Consider the following 15861-nt stretch of genomic DNA (forward strand, 5'->3'; position numbering starts at 1 on the left):
GGTCGGCGCTTCGCTGGCCAAACTGATCAAACAAAAGCCGCGTTTCATGCGTGCCTCCCCTCATTCCGACTCGTGCTGGGCATGGGTTGATATCCACAACACAGTGGCGGGCAGCAATGCTTGTCTCTATATTTCCAAGTTTGTGTCCATCAGCGGCACGAACTGTCAGATCAAGGGCGCTCACCCACATTTTTTTTTTTTTTTTTTTTTTTTTTGTTTTGTAATCAATGTAATATATTTCAATACTACTCATACATCGGGTGTCACGACACGTTCCCGCAGCTTTACGTACTCCTGCCAGTTTACAGAGGCCCTAAACAACAGTATTCTATCTAACGTATCCAGCGCGACTTGGTCAAGCGCTACAAGAGTCCAAACAAGAACAAAAACACAAACGAAAAAGAGATATCTAAATAAGCGGCCCCGGGAACAAGCCAAGCAGTCAGGCAATACAACTTATCCAAACATCGGAACACTCGATCGAGACCAGAGCGGAAATCAAACATAAAACATATGAAAGAAAAAGAAGCGGGCGCTATCAGCGAGCACCGCGGAACGGGGACTAGAGAGAGCCTTGCAGAACGAGGTACGCGAAGCCCATAGAAGATCCGGGATAACTCCAACAGTGGCGGGGTAAGAGTATAGACGATGGACTCGAAGGCAGTCCGGATTATGTGGATCCCGATCTAGTTCTTCGGAAACTGGCGCTTGAGCCAGAGTCTGTCGAAACGGTTCCGCCAAAACAGACACGATGTATCCGTAGCAGAATGAGCGCGCTTGGCCGCGGTACAGTTGACGCAGTGGCGCGCGTCGACACGAGAAGCATCGACACACTTGGAATGGTTGGCCTCAGAGTGAGGCCCACCGCAGAGGGGGCAACGCGTGCACTTGGCACGGCATTGATCAGAATGGTGACCCCATCGCTGGCAGCGAGCGCAGCGGACAGAGCCGGAGTGGGGTTTGGCGCCTTTGACTTGGCAATTCACTCCGCGAATGGAGATGAACTTGGAAATGTAGTCTCGGGCATTGGAACCCGAGACCGTGTCGTGAATATCAATCCATGCCCAGCATGAATCAGAATGAGGGGAGGCGCGCATGAAGTGCGGCTTGTGTTTGATGAGTTTGGCTAGCTCAGCGCCAACCGGAGACTTGTTGAGAGTGTATGTAAACGCCTCGTGTTGTTTAGTCGCCCACTCCTTAGGTGAAGCGGGGACATGAGGGATGTCGACGATCTTCAAGTAAGAAGTCGACGTGGCAGGGGAGTGAACAATGGGTGTGGTTTTGTTAGGGAATGTTCGCCGAACATGCTTGAGCACGAATTGAATTTCGGCGGCGGTAGGAACACGGGAGGCGGCTAAGAATATGCCGTTGCCATCAACCGTTGCATGAGTGAGGGTGATGTTAGACTTGACATCACTTCGAAGAACTTGATTGAGGCCGTTGAGGACCCCGGGAGAGAATGACTCCGCCGTAACAGACGAGCCGGCAGGCGGTGTAAGGATTATACCACGGCGCGAAGTGCCGTGTGCTGTGTGTTTGCCCTGGCGTCTCTTGCGAGGCACCGAGGGAGCGCGGAACGAAACGGGAGGAGCGTCTTTAGGTGTAGACGCACGCTTGGAACTTGGAATGGGAAGGGGTTTGGCAGGTGCTTTCCCAGACGCTGGTGATGGAGCGGCCGGCTCATCCACTTCCATGAGTGGGGCCGTTGCCGGAGGAGTGACGTCAGAAGAAGCCGGCTCGACCCAGACTTTCTTCTTCGGCGGTTTGGATTTTGCTGAATCAGCGGGTGGCTGTGCGTCCCGCGGAATAACATGAGGAGTAGGTGCGTCAGCTGCGGATGCAGGCGCCTCAACTGCTGGGAGATTGGCATGGATACGTGGGGCGAGTACCCTCATATTGTGCAGGAAATGTTTGTGGAGGTCGATGAGATCGTCGTCCATAAGTGTCGGGGTTTCTTTAAGTAGATGCTCTCTCCAGTTGGACTTAGCAAAGAGGGCGATGATGTCAAATGTATTGTCAATGGTTTCATGTAGATTCCTGACAATTGGTTTGTTGTCAACCGGTTTAGTGGGGGAGCCGGGACGGGGAGTGACGGCCTCATAATCGAGAGCCATGGAAGAATCTTCACTGTCGCATACAGAAGCGACAGCAACGGAATGTCCAGAGGAAGAGGACCCTGGCGAAAGGGGCCGCTTGGAGGAGAGTACCGACGCCGAAGGCGACGGTGTGCGAGGAGGGGATGGAATGGGCGGGGCCGGCGCAGGCGACGGCTCGCGAGTGGGAGGAAGGCTGGGCGGTGTGTTGACAGCCGGAGGGGCTGCACCGATCCCAGTTGAGTGGCCAGAGGGCCCTTTGACATTACCTTTGGCTATAGCGCTAGCCTCGGCGTTGGAGATGGCGACCTGGGGGGCAATGCCCCTGTTGCGGACGGCGTTGAGAATAGCCCGATTCTCATGAGAATCGAGCTGGAAGGCGGCGAGGGTGACTAGACCTCCATACTTGGGGTCTAAAAGAGCTACGATGTTGTTTTCAAGAAGACGACGCGCGGTCGGGTTGGCGGGCGGTGGCGGCGCCTGAGATGGTGGACGGGACGGGTATGGCGTTGAGGCCGGTTGGGACTGCTTATTGCGACGCGGAGCGGGCATTGAGACGATGTATTGCTACGACTAGACTCTAGCACTGAGACTTCCAAAAGAGGAAGGTAGTGGTAAGAGGTCAAGGAGCGCTTGGCGCTCGCCCACATTCCGGCTCCGTCCATTGCGCTCGTTGTCAGCGCTGGGGCCATCATTCCGACCAGTGTCGTGCCAAGTGTGCGTGCTGCTCCCTCTGCTCTGGTCCTCACTCTGAGGCCAATCATCAAAAGTGCGTCGATGCTAAACGTGTTGATGTGCGCCAATGCGCCAACTGTACCGCGGCTAAACGCCCAGCGGACAAGCACGCCCATTCCTCTACGGACTCGAAGGTCTGTCCGTTTTGGAAGAACAGGTTCGATCGTGCCTGGCTCAAACGCCAGTTCCCCGCGTGTTCGGCCTAGGTGTACAGATAGCCGTTGCCGGGTTGGGTCGGTGATTCTGATGGAAAACTGGGAAGGTTGTGTAGATGTTTAGGAGGGTGAAACGGTAGTGGTGAGGAAAATTTTCTCTGAGGATCTAAAGTGACTTCGAGTCTGCCTCAACTTTTTACTTTCATATTTGATATGTTTGATTCCGCAAAAGGGACTGCGAGTGCTCTAGCGTTATGGTATTATGTAGGGTGTATTGGCTGACTGCTTGGTTTTATCCCGGGTCCCCTTACGTATGTACCAACATTTCGATCCGTTTTTGTTTTGTTTCTTTTCTCTCTCTCGATAGCGCTTGACCTCGTCGCGCTGGATACGGACTTGTAGTTAGAATACTGTAGTTTTGGGGCCTCTGTAAACTGGCGAGTGTAGTAAGCCGCGGGAACGTGTCGTGACACCCGACTTACGAGTAGTTTTGAAATAAACTTACGTTGATTACAAAAAAAAAAATAAATAAATAAATCTACAGGATGATAAGGGTGGCAAGTATATGTCTAAGGCTTTCATAAGCTTTACTGAGCTTGCTGGCATCAAGAGACGTCACTCGACTCGGAACCGGCCTCAGCAGAATGGTCTTGCTGAACGTGCTAATAGGACTATGGGAGAGAGGATCACTGCTATGCTCTCGGAATCTCGGCTACCTGCTTCTTTCTGGGGTGAATGTATCTCGTCTATGGTTCATGTCTGGAATATGCTTCCTACTGCTTCACTTTCGGGCACTACTTCCTTCCAAGCTTTCTATAAGCGAAAACCTGATGTCTCACATCTCCGGGTATGGGGGTGCACGTCATATGTCCATGTACAACGAGATAAGCGCAATTCTCTCCAGCCTCACTACGAGAAGTGTGTCTTTATTGGCTATCCGGCTGGCTACAAAGGCTGGAAGTTCTACAACCCAGTCACAAAGCGAACCGTGATCTCTGAGAGAGCTGATTTTGACGAGAGATACTTTCCGGGCACTTCTAAAGCCCAACTTGAGGCTGTCCTGTCATTTGCTTGCCTACTAGAGCCACTACAAACTCCTCATGTTACATCATCACACTCAGGACTGCCACCTCTACAGGATGAAGGGGGTGATAATCACATCCCTCCTGCTCGTCCTAAGACTCCCACTCCATCCGCTTCAGTTCCTCCTGAAGAGAAGCCTGTTTTCCCTCTACCACCTCTCCTGTTGATTCCTCCAGTAATTCCTCTCTTGATTCCTCCAGTCACTCCTCCACAAATCCATGCACCACTCCCAGTGACTCCTCCTACTGCTGGAGCACCTCTTGACCCCCCTCACGTTCCTAGATGTACTGGGCGAGTTCGGAAGCCTCCTGGTCAGTGGTGGAAGCTGAAACAACCAGACTTAGCTGGTAATGACTCTGACTCTGACGACGAAGCTGCTCTGCTAGCTGACTCTGAGTTCTGTGAAGTCGAGTTTGCTGGTGCCGTTTCGGGTGCTGATTCCCGGAGTTATAGATTAGCTATGAAGTCTCCTGACTCGGATTGCTGGACTGAGGCTTGTAACACTGAGATCTTTAATCTCGAGGCTAATGGAACTTGGGAACTCATGGAACTGCCTCCAGGCAAGAAGGTAGTCAACTCTGGCTGGGTGTTCAAAGTCAAACGACTTGCCGACGGCTCAATTGAGCGCTACCGGGCTCGTCTTGTTGCTAAAGGCTATTCCCAATGTCCCGGATTCGACTTTACCGAGGTCTTTGCCCCTACATTCCGTCCTGTGTCACTACGCCTCATCGTTGCTCTTGCAGCTAGAGAAGGCTGAAAAATGCGCTCAGTCGACATCTCTTCTGCCTTCACCTATGGAGAACTCGAAGAGGAGATCTATATGCGCCAACCCGAGGGCTATCACATTGGTAGTCCTAACATGGTCTTTTGGCTGCGTAAATCGCTCTATGGACTCAAGCAGGCTGCCAGACAGTGGAATAAGAAACTCCGGAGTGTCCTTGAAGGCATTGGCTACTCTAGGCTTCAATCTGACAGCTCCATCTACATCTATTCCAAAGGTGACATTAAGGTCATTGTACCTATCTTTATTGATGACATTACTCTTGTCTTGAAGAGTGATGCAGCTATGACTTTGGCAGTCACTGAGCTCTCGAAACACTTCAAACTCCGTGATCTCGGCTCTACCACACTTCTGCTAGGCATTCAGGTGAAGCAGGATCACTCTCATTGCACTATCTCCCTCTCGCAGGAGCACTACATCAAGGAGCTCCTTGAACACTTCAATATGGATGATGCTAATCCACTTTCCACTCCACTCGCTCCGGGATCTGAACTCTCTGACATTGTTCCTTCACTCGAGGAGCAGGCTGAGATGAAGTCAGTTCCCTACCTCAATGCTGTAGGTGCTCTTCAGTATCTGGCCACTATGACTCGCCCCGACATCGCCTATGCTGTCTCCTATCTCGGGAGGTTCAACTCGAACCCAGCTCCGGCTCACTGGCTTGCAGTCAAACATCTATTCCGGTATCTCATTGGCACTATGCACTACAAGCTAGTCTATTGAGCTAGTGACTCAGAGGAACTATTCACTACCTACTCGGACGCCTCTCACGGAGCCTGCAAGGCTACAGGTCGAGCTACAGGTGGTTATGTGACTCTAGTCTCGGGTGCTGCTGTAGGTTGGTCTTCTAAGCACCAGCCATTTGTGACTCTCTCGAGCACTGAGGCCGAGTTTGTTGCTGCCGTCGAGGCTGGCAAGGAGATCAAGTGGACTAGGAATATCCTGACTGAGTTTGGCTTCCCTCTGACACTTCCTTCGATTCTATTCGTTGATAACAAGTCAGGAATCAGTGTAGCCAAGAATCCAGAGCATCACGGACGCATGAAACACCTAGACCTGCGCTTCTACTGGCTCCGGGAGGCTGTTGAAGAAGGACTCATAGATCCTTTGTATGCTTCGACTCATGAGCAGGTGGCCGACATCTTAACCAAGGCTATGGCAAAGAAAGTAGTTGAGTTTGCTGTTCCACTATTAGGACTTGAGTAGACTGGCTGGATCAAGGGGGTGTGTTAGAGTGAGCAAGCAGTCTACAAGTGTAGTTGGTGGACTTAGATATATGCGGACGAGTTTAGTCACATGATAGCTTAGTCATGTATGGTTGAACTTCCCTGTGGACGCTTCAGAGGCCTTAGCTTCTTACAGTCTGTCCACAGGTGAGTACAAGTTAGTATATCACAATACGGCTTCTTACAGTCTGTCCACAGTTGACCTTAGGATTGCACAGTCAGTTCCTATCCGTTCGCCTCGTTTCTAGGACCATTAGACTCGCTACTGCACCCGCTACGTTCTACGTTCAACAGGTTATGGGCCCCAGCTTCTAATGCTTAAAAAACGACTTTTACTTTATCAACCTCAACTCTTCTCACTCATCTTCCTATCTCTAGTCATCAGGAAAAGGTAAAGTGACTTAAATTTGACTTATGCAAACTTATAATAATCATAAGTCAGTATAAGTCATTTTTGCATAAGGCATGTTACTGTCTGAGGTTCTGACTTATGCAATACTTAAGTAAATCATAAGTACATACAGTCGAACCTGTGATAACCCATACCTGTCAGTGGACAGCCCAGGGTATGGGTTATCACAGGTTATGGAGTATTAAAGTTACCCTTTTAAAGACAAAATAATTGATTTATATTGGATATACACTATTCTGGTAGTCATATAGAAGGCTTCGGGCCACTTCTTGGGGAAAATCTCGATGACTAGAGTGGGACTCCTGGGAGTAAGGCTTTGAGGCTCCTCCAGTAGCGTTTGGCAGGCGAAGTATGACAAAATTGTCGTTTGCCTGGCAAATGGACTGTTAGGAGATAATAGGTGTATTTTCTAAGAAGTTATTAAATGCTTTAATTGAATTTCCTTGGAACCCATCATGTGACTGCTGGACTTGGGATTTTCGAGTCAAAGTTCCTCAAATCATAGGTAGGAGATATTTTCGGGTCATTCCTGCATGGATTTCAATGACCTAAAAGTGTATTCCTATAGTTTCGAGGTCGGGGAGTACGAATATGCTCTTAGATTTTTTGTTAGATGAAAGCCTATTGAGATATGGCACATTTAACATATGATAAACACAAGATTGCGCTGTAGCTCCTCTAATATTGATCGGATAATAAATATAAAACCACATTCGAATTCCTGGACCTTGAAAGCATATACTTACACTCTTCAATCATCAAAATCGACACAGTAACCAGTAGAAAACATGGCATTCTTGTTATGTTTTTCTGTATCTCCATAACTGGTATGTTTTCCGACAAAAGCATACATATAAACTTGTGTTCTTTTAATATTCTAAGATTTGTCATGATTTTTCCAGAATTCTTCGGTTAGTAGAGCAGGCTCTACGACGAGTCTATCTGCAGTTGACAATGACCCCCCCACCCCATGATGGAATCTTGATATCTCCATAACAGGTATGTTTTCCGATAAAAACATACATATAAACTCTTGTTCTTTTAATATTCTAAGATTTGTCGTGATTTTTCCGGAATTTTATGAACAGTAGAACTTGACATACAGCATAATGTTCTTATAATGCTATGATGCTTGCCTTGTTATCTAACTTATGAGCCTATGTTTCACTTATGAGATACTGTTTGACTTGTCAGTAGCCTTATGAATTTTTAATAAACTTATGAAATTTTGTCTGACTTGTGATTTAACCTTTGGTCTGACTTATGAAATGTCCTGTGCTTATGCTTTCTTTGTATCCAACTTATGAATTTATAATAAACTTATGAACTAATGTGTGACTTATGTGTAAACTTCTTGTCTGGCTTACGAAAAATTATGAACTTATGCTATTTTGGAGACTTACTGTATGTGCCTTAAGTTGGTCTTTATAAGGCAAGCATAAGGCAACTTTTTCATAAGTTTGCATAAGTTGTGTGACTTTTTGCTGATGTTGCGCAAAGCTGTCTGGTTTGCATTCCGCATCATACTCATACTCAAATCCTCCATCTTCATTGCCAAGAGAAATCTCATCTGCTTTGTCAACATCCATCTTCTTAACTTCTTTTCCCTTTGTAGCCGGCATTTTTACAGTTGGAACATTACCCCCAGTAGAAAGTAGATATGATGCAGTCAAGTCAAATAGAGTCAAATAGATAGTCTCGATCCTAATCAAAAAGTTGCACAATCCTATATTCTATACAGAGCGGAATCGAGTTGAAGCAAGGGTCTCGATGAGGACTGAAAACTAACGTGTCAGGTCGAGTGAAATATAGCATCCTTTGGGAGCAGCATCCCTAATGAAATGCCTCTTTGCAATCGTTCTGGCTAGTTCTCAGTCGAAATATATAGTGATATCGAGTGTCATCTATTCCGTTTTCTCCTACAATACAATTACAATTCTAGTCCAATATAAGGAAATGTATAAAAGGCAATGTAACGAAGTTCCATTTGTTATCATGTCTCCGACACTCAACTACTGAAGGGCTTAAGCTGGTGAAGACATCAGAGTAGCTATGTCGCTTAAGATAGGCAACATACTTTGGGCGCCGCTCTCGAGTTCTTGTGACGGAACTATTATCCCTTGGGAAGCAATTTCCTGTAGATAAATTTAGCAAGAAGAGATATGATACTAAGGAGTAGCATACTTTACGTTGAGCCGGCTTCAGTGCCTTCCAGTATTGCTCAAAATCCTTTTTCGAGCCGTCGAGGTGTTCAGAACACCAGACACGCATTACTTTGTTTCTAAAAATTGGTTAATACAGTTGTAAGTTGGGAAGAATCACTTACTTGATAGTGTTACTCTTTCCAGGGACAGCTAACTCGTTTTCTCCCCTATCAGAATTCACAGCGGCGGCTCGAGCAGTTCGACGAGTTTTCGTGGCTGGTTGATGGTCCTCTGATACAGGTGGGTGCACTCGCTTCGGAGGACGACTGTGGGCTTGAGTTCCGAGACCAACATCTGAGGTTCTGTTTAGAGCACCAGTCGGACCCGAGTTCAGGGCACCAGCACTCGGAGTTCCACGGGCTGTATGTGGAATGTCCCCTATTGCTGGGCTTTCCGAGTTGCTAGCATGTCCCGGATTCCTATCAGGTTCCGCCAAATCTTCTCCGATTGTCTCCGGGTTATGTGCATCAGTATTTGAACCTAGCGTAAAATTTTGTTACGTTTTTACCTGAAGGCATGATTAACGTACCCCCCAAATTGTCCCCATTATCAAACTCTTCGCTCCTCCCATTTTGAGCTTCATAGTTTCCATCCAGCGTATTGAAATCATGGTTTTCGTGAAGGTCGACACTGTATAATCTACATCAGTGACTCGGAGAGAATTGAAGTCAAAATGATCACGTACAGGGGATCTTGAAAGTTTAGCGGTGTATATTGCCGTCTATTTGCCTCCAGGTCCGATGTGCTCCCAATTTCAATGCCAGCGCCAGCTATACTCAGATCCGAGTCTGTTGAAGATGCAGTAGGCTCACCACCGTTATCGTTAGTACTAGTAGTCCTCCCCTTCTTCTTCTTCTTTCCCTCCTCATCAGAAGTTGTGAGACCACGTCCAGCTGCCCATGACGGATAGTTGAAAGTAGTCCAAGATTCGAGTTTCCATCCACTATGGCAAAAACGGAGAAATTCGAGCTCGGGATTTGCAAGCAGCGAGGATGTATAGAAGTCATTGAGTAGGCTAGAAGCTTGTCCCCATGTTGGAGGAGCCTTCCCCGCTTGGAGCACTGTGTTCCACAAGCCACGAGCCGCTTGGCTCAATTGCGAGAGTTGTGTTCGACTAATCAGAATACCATCAGCTGTTTCAAGGTATGGGTGGGATGTGTTGGGCTCATTTGCAACATCGGCATCGTCATCCCATCTTCGCCGGCCACCTTGCCTTTGTTGAGTAGCCTCTCCATTCGTCTCACCTCGGCGAGTTCTGAGCTCAGCTGTCCATTTATGTTTGTCCCAGTAGTGTACGTTCGGATAGTGTTGGGGATCGAGTGGAGGTGGCTTTTGCTGTGGCTGTGGTAGCCCCGAGGATACCTCATGTGAATTTTGCTGCCGGATGAGTTTGTCATTGATTTCCCTGAACGAGTGAAGAAATATGTGATCACATATTGATACATATTAATAGTTACTTACTCAAGAGTTTTGCAGCGCTCATTAGCGGCCGTAATTGCATGCTCTAGCTTGAGTTTTTCTGCACGAAGATGGTCCATCTCAAGATGTTGCCGCTCGAGCTGCATTTGAAGTCGAAGGTAAGCAACATTCTGAAGTTCGATCAACGTTTGACCAGTAGCTTGGCGAATAATTTCTGATACATCAGATGAGTTTCCCTATATGATTAGCCTGAGAATGTGACGCATATAATCATATGAAACTACTAAGTGAACTCAGGACTGTCCAAATTGGGCTAATCCCGAATGCCAAACCTCGCTCGAGCTTCCTGAACTTCCTGAATTACTGGTACTGCTACCAGCAGAGAAATTGAATCCATCATATGTCGTAGTCATGGAGGGATAAGAAAATGGCGGTAGACGTAGAATGTTAACGTGACAAATACGAATGTCCAAATTTGGAAACTACATAGATCATACAACAAGTCAGTCATGCCGTCTACATATTTACTATCAATTCTGATCAAACTCGTCAAGTTCCAGACCATAGCCCTGTCGTTCAGCCAATGCAAGAAATGGGTGCCGTAGGAGTGAGAATTTTCCGCTTGATTCAATTGCACCTATTGAATTAACTTTTATGTCTGGAAACATTGAAACGACTGAGTGAATTGACTTGATTGAGAACACCCAAAGGCTTTCAGGTTCATCAATATATTTGGAGAGGTAGACAGTTCCGCTTGATTCTTTCAGAAGTTCTTCATCCGGAATTGAAAATAAGTTGACAAGTGCAAGCGGAAAGAGCTCTTCACCGAACCGCAAGTAGAAGTAGAAAAGGACATCCGCTATGCGGAAATGTCCATTCAAGGATATCTAGTATTAGAAAAAAGTGTTAGTGTACATACTTCTAGCTATTAATCAACTTACTTCCACACATGAAGATTTCCGGACACTTCCTGTAGAATGACTCTCTCCCCATATGGAACGCGCTTGCTGGCCATTGGGTAACTGAAGACGAGCCCATCGCGAGATGGCATTTGGCCATTCGGAAGCATTCGGCCACCCCTGGCTTCTCCAATAGTCCATTAAAACAAGATATTGATCATGGGAAATTTTCCGACTCGCAGTATCAGCTGCTGGTAGTAAAATATAACCATCCCCAAAATCACGCGAAAGTGGGGGAATTGTATCCTTTGATGACTTCAATTCTGGATATTTGGCCTGAAGAGTGTTGAGTTGAGCCCGAATAAGTCCTCGCTGTGCAATATTAGCATAAGGGTCCTTGTCTTGGCGTATTTCATTCCCAAGATTCCCGATTGCAGTCTCAATGGTCCATTGAGCGTAACATGATAATGGCCCTGCTCTGACTGTTTCTGGCCCAATATGAGTTAAAAGATGAATACTATGACGGACAAAGTGGATTTGTGATTCTTTTCGTTGATAGTAAAGCTTTTCAAACTCAATGACAAATTCATTCAGAAGTTTCGTCCCTTCACAAAGATCTTCCGAAGTGATCAAATGCCGTTGCAGAAGTCGTATCCCAGCAACCAATTTACAAAAGTGGAGCCAGTATTTTCAGGGAAGAATGTGTCGCAAAAGTGTAGGACCAAGACCATACAAGTAGATTTCGAATTCCCATGCTTTGTACCCTGAATTTAGCTTCAAAGCTGGGTTGTGAGGTGCCCGACCAAATGAAGATGGGATAAACGGCACACACATCTCAATTGTTTTGCCATGGGCTTCCCATATTTTCTTTGATTTGAGGATGGCCCAGTCCCATTGAGCATAAGTATCAGGCTTGTAACATTTGAGACGTTCTTTATCAGCCCGCCATAATCCCAGAAGGAGTTCGGGTTCGTTGAGAACAGACAAATGCATGATATCCATCAGGAAAATGTTTGGGATGCCAAGAGTTTGAATTCCGTCAAGAAGAGTTTGTTTACATATCCCTGTTTCAAGGCGGCGTTTTTGGTACTGAGTTATGTTTGGAGCGCCAATGAGATGATTGAGGTTTTCTCGATAAACCTGCGGAATGCTAGATTGGAATTTTTGGAGGTCAGAAAACGTAACATCATCATGGGAACATCCATTAACATTATAATCGATTGGTTTGAGCATAGCAGGAAAATAATGGCTGTCTCCGGTTCAATGACGAGAGGGCAGGGGACAAGCTGTTCGACATCCATGCTTTCCACTATGTCCTACGCACCCTGCAGCCGCCGCTGCAGCAGGTCCATCAGCAGAGAAGATGGTTACCAACACCTTGCTTTCAGTTATGACATGGCCAAGGAAAGCATCCCAATATGAAAAACCCTCATTTTGAAGAGCCGCAATATGATAGAGTGCAGGAAATATAAATGAATCAAGGTCTTTGGGAGGATTTGGCCCCGGAGCAAAGCCACCAGGAATAACAAAATTCTTTTTATACCGTTGTTTCGGAGAGAGATTGTGGATTACCCAGATGAAAATCCAACAATCGGAGTGCTTGCTACGGTAGAGTTGAGCACCGTCAATGGAAAACTGGAGAGCAACATCACCTTGCTTGAAAAGCCCAGTGTTCCAAGCCTCTAGCAATTCTCGCCCACACGCAGTGTCGTCGTATATTGGGATCCAGCCATTGTGACTTTCAGCATATTCAATGATGCTCTGAAGTCGATCTTCAAGATAATGCATGCATTCCGCTGTTTCCGACGACACGTACAGACTTTGAATGACAGGTCCAAGTGGTATAGTGACAAACTGCTGTACTGGCTTGGTTGCTCCTGATGCCAGCAACTTATAACGAGGCTTATCGCAGATAGGACATTCGTTAAACTCTGAATAAGGACCAGTGAAGGCGCTGCAGCTATCGGAACACATATCATGATATATTGGGTTTACTCCAGTAACTTCGCTGATGAGACGTTTGACTTGATTGAAAGAAAGAAAGGGATCGTCGGGATATGTTTGGAGGAGGATGGAACAGATATCATCATAAGTTTGTCAGGAAGATAACACAGTTGCGATGAACTGACAGACAGCCTTGACCGTATGAACATCAGAAACGTCGAGTGAATGTGCATCAGGATCCGGAGTACGGAGACGCAAGACATCCTCAGGATCCATGTTACTGCAATCCAGGGATGCAGATCGTAAGGCCTCAATGAACTTCTGGGTTGTTTGGAGAGCAGGTATATGAATATGAGCTGTCGACACATCTCCATCTGTAGTACTCGTCATTTCGATTGGATCAGGTTGGAAAGTAGATTGAACCAGTGGTGTATTTGCCGTTTGGACAATACTCGGAGTATGTGTAGAGTCGTGTTCTCCATCGTAAAATATGCCAGATGTTACAGATCTTCTCGTCTCATGCTCATGGTTCTCTCCGGATTCCACTCTTTCAAATTCGTTATCTGCGCGAGTGCGTGAAGGTCCTGCAGATGAATTCACCCCTTCACGTCGAGGCTGTAAATTTGTGCGGTTAATACAAGCTAGTATCAACCCTTATAAGCGTACCTTACCAAAGTAGGGGGCGTTGTCGGCTCAACAGCCTCATGCGGGCGTTTCTGGGGTACGGAAGTCGTTGATACTGAGTACTGTTGCTCAAACGCTTGAAAAGCTGCTCGGTCCTTCTCCTTTTGAGATGCTTTCACGCGCTGAGAAATCCGATTTGGCCGAGACATCAATAAGATAGGCTGTTTGTGCAGCGGTACCCTAAATTGAATTTTGAAAAAGGCTGCATTCACGGAACATTTTGCGCAAACAAGACCTACCTGGAGGTGGTAAAAAAGGTTGGTTCCGGATTGGAGTACAGTGTTACTTCGACAGCCAGGACAGTGTTGACTCTGGGAACCCAAAGCCAGGAGAGTGTGTCGACTCTGGGAAGCCCAAAGCGAGGAGAGCCGTGTTGACTCTGAAAAAAAATCCAGTAGTCAGTAGTAGTGGAACGAAGTACTTACAAAAAATTGATACACCAACTCGTTGATCGCATCAATTTTCTCACGCAAGGTGCGGTATGTTAGGGAACTGTAAGTGTACCGGGTGCCGGTTCTATCAGAGCCGCCTACAAATTCAAACGACGCTAGGGAGGGCTGAAGGGAGCTCACAGATGATATATGATATTTATAGTGGATATAGTATTGTGCTAGACAGAACTCGATCAAGTTGATGCACATCAAAATGGCTAGATTTATACCGACGGACTTTCTACTGGGCATTACCACCCACTTGTCTGGCCCTTTCCTTGAGTGGAGGGGCTATAACAGTTACTGCATTAATGTTATGACCTTAAAGTGAATGCTCAGGTTGCAGCGAAGGCAAAGACTTGAGGGTGAGTAAGGGTAAAAGCAAGTTGGTAAAGCGTAGGGAAATACAGAGAGTATCTACGCTTACTTATACTAAGACTATCTACCCGAGGTAACTAACTATAGAACGGGCTGAGTAACCATGACTGAGGTAGATGAGTAATCAGTGGGAAGGAAAGTATAAACTAGGAAGGAGGATGATCAATCATGAGAATAGAAGATTGATCATGAGAAGGAAAAGATATAACAGGTAACATGAAGGATCAATCAAGGGAACAATAAGAATGATCCTGAGAAGGAAAAGATAAACAAGGTAACGTCAAAGAGAATGCAAGATAGAAATAGAATGACGTATCCTGATGATAGGAATAGAACGGATAAGGTCCGCATCAGATAAGGATTAGATAAGATCAGATAAGATTTAGAATACTCGGATTTGTTCCACAATCATAACAATTAAGACACTGATACCAGAGGGATAATACTTTTGCTTTGGCCCTGTTGTAGGGGATAGGGGAATCACGAGGGGAAGGACATTTCCGAGGAGCATCATAGTATGAATCAATTCATGAATTGTCGCACCAGTACTCTCAACAGTGGCAAATAGGGCATAGAGATCTGCAATTGCAGACGATGGATCGGTGGAGTCATTAATTTTGAAACTCTGAGCTGTCACAAAATGTTCATAAGCAAACATTGGTCTTTTTTGGCCATACTGGCCTTCCAACCAGCTCCAAAGAGCTCTAGCGCCCATCTGGGTGGCGGCTTGGCTAAGCATCAAATTTGGAAGGTGTGACTTGATAATTGCAGATGCTCGGGCCAAGAGAAGAGCTTGAGCCCTTAATTCATTAGGGTCTGTGGACGCTGGAGGAGGAGCTGCAGAGCCGCTCAACTCCCAAGCTGAATTATCGGAGCCTTGGACTATAGCTAGCATCAGGAAGTTCCTGACTCAACAGGACCAGGTGTCCCAGTTGTTTACGCCTTGAAGGGGGGAGATTTTCCCAACAAATCCTTCGTGTAAAGACCTATCAAAATAAATTGTCAGATTCTAGAATGATGAATCTGGTAAGCCACCATCATATGAGTTCTGGTCAACCTGAATATCGCTCCAATCCTGAGTAGTCCCTGAGTAAATCTTGGAGATCCACGGATGAGTGCCGAAGCATCTCCATGGACGGATTTCAAGGGTCGTAGAGCCTCCCTCAAGTCTTTTTTGACACTCCGGTTCTCCAGTGCAGATAGTAGGAGCACTCCAGTCAAGGCTAATCCGGGTTACTACTCCATGGACTAGACAATAGTTGGAGCAGAGCACACAACTGCCCAGGACATCGAGGCTTGTTAGGCTGAGTCCTCATTGACGCTATCTGGGGCCCATAACCTGTTGGAAGAACTGCCATTGAAGGGTGGTGTCCGGGGGACAGAGCACAGTGTAGAGGACTTACATGATGTGGTGGTG

At 46.5% G+C, this 15861-nt stretch overlaps 5 protein-coding genes across 5 annotated transcripts; all 5 read right to left on the reverse strand.

The window, feature by feature from the left end:
- Window positions 1–698: 698 nt before the first annotated feature.
- On the reverse strand, window positions 699–1253 carry AGABI2DRAFT_43175 (hypothetical protein; the record flags this gene model as incomplete). The annotated part of the gene is made up of 1 exon (XM_006458782.1): window positions 699–1253. A coding segment is annotated over one exon (555 nt), but the record flags the coding sequence as incomplete, so codon positions are not given.
- A 7256-nt stretch (window positions 1254–8509) lies between these two features.
- AGABI2DRAFT_116152 (hypothetical protein) lies at window positions 8510–10521 on the reverse strand (the record flags this gene model as incomplete). The annotated part of the gene is made up of 7 exons (XM_006459116.1): window positions 8510–8620; window positions 8670–8766; window positions 8812–9169; window positions 9219–9319; window positions 9375–10094; window positions 10151–10322; window positions 10473–10521. The coding sequence occupies 7 exons, from the start codon at window positions 10519–10521 to the stop codon at window positions 8510–8512; spliced, it is 1608 nt and encodes a 535-aa protein (XP_006459179.1).
- Window positions 10522–10638: 117 nt separating this feature from the next.
- Window positions 10639–11337, reverse strand: AGABI2DRAFT_66212 (hypothetical protein; the record flags this gene model as incomplete). Its single annotated transcript, XM_006459117.1, has 2 exons — window positions 10639–10995; window positions 11050–11337. Coding segments are annotated over 2 exons (645 nt in total), but the record flags the coding sequence as incomplete, so codon positions are not given.
- A 33-nt stretch (window positions 11338–11370) lies between these two features.
- On the reverse strand, window positions 11371–11661 carry AGABI2DRAFT_56770 (hypothetical protein; the record flags this gene model as incomplete). Its single annotated transcript, XM_006459118.1, has 1 exon — window positions 11371–11661. A coding segment is annotated over one exon (291 nt), but the record flags the coding sequence as incomplete, so codon positions are not given.
- Window positions 11662–11697: 36 nt separating this feature from the next.
- Window positions 11698–12795, reverse strand: AGABI2DRAFT_149367 (hypothetical protein; the record flags this gene model as incomplete). Its single annotated transcript, XM_006459119.1, has 2 exons — window positions 11698–12260; window positions 12291–12795. The coding sequence occupies 2 exons, from the start codon at window positions 12793–12795 to the stop codon at window positions 11698–11700; spliced, it is 1068 nt and encodes a 355-aa protein (XP_006459182.1).
- Window positions 12796–15861: the final 3066 nt, after the last annotated feature.

The sequence above is a fragment of the Agaricus bisporus genome (assembly GCF_000300575.1).
Source record: "Agaricus bisporus var. bisporus H97 unplaced genomic scaffold AGABI2scaffold_3, whole genome shotgun sequence".
Taxonomy (NCBI): domain Eukaryota; kingdom Fungi; phylum Basidiomycota; class Agaricomycetes; order Agaricales; family Agaricaceae; genus Agaricus; species Agaricus bisporus.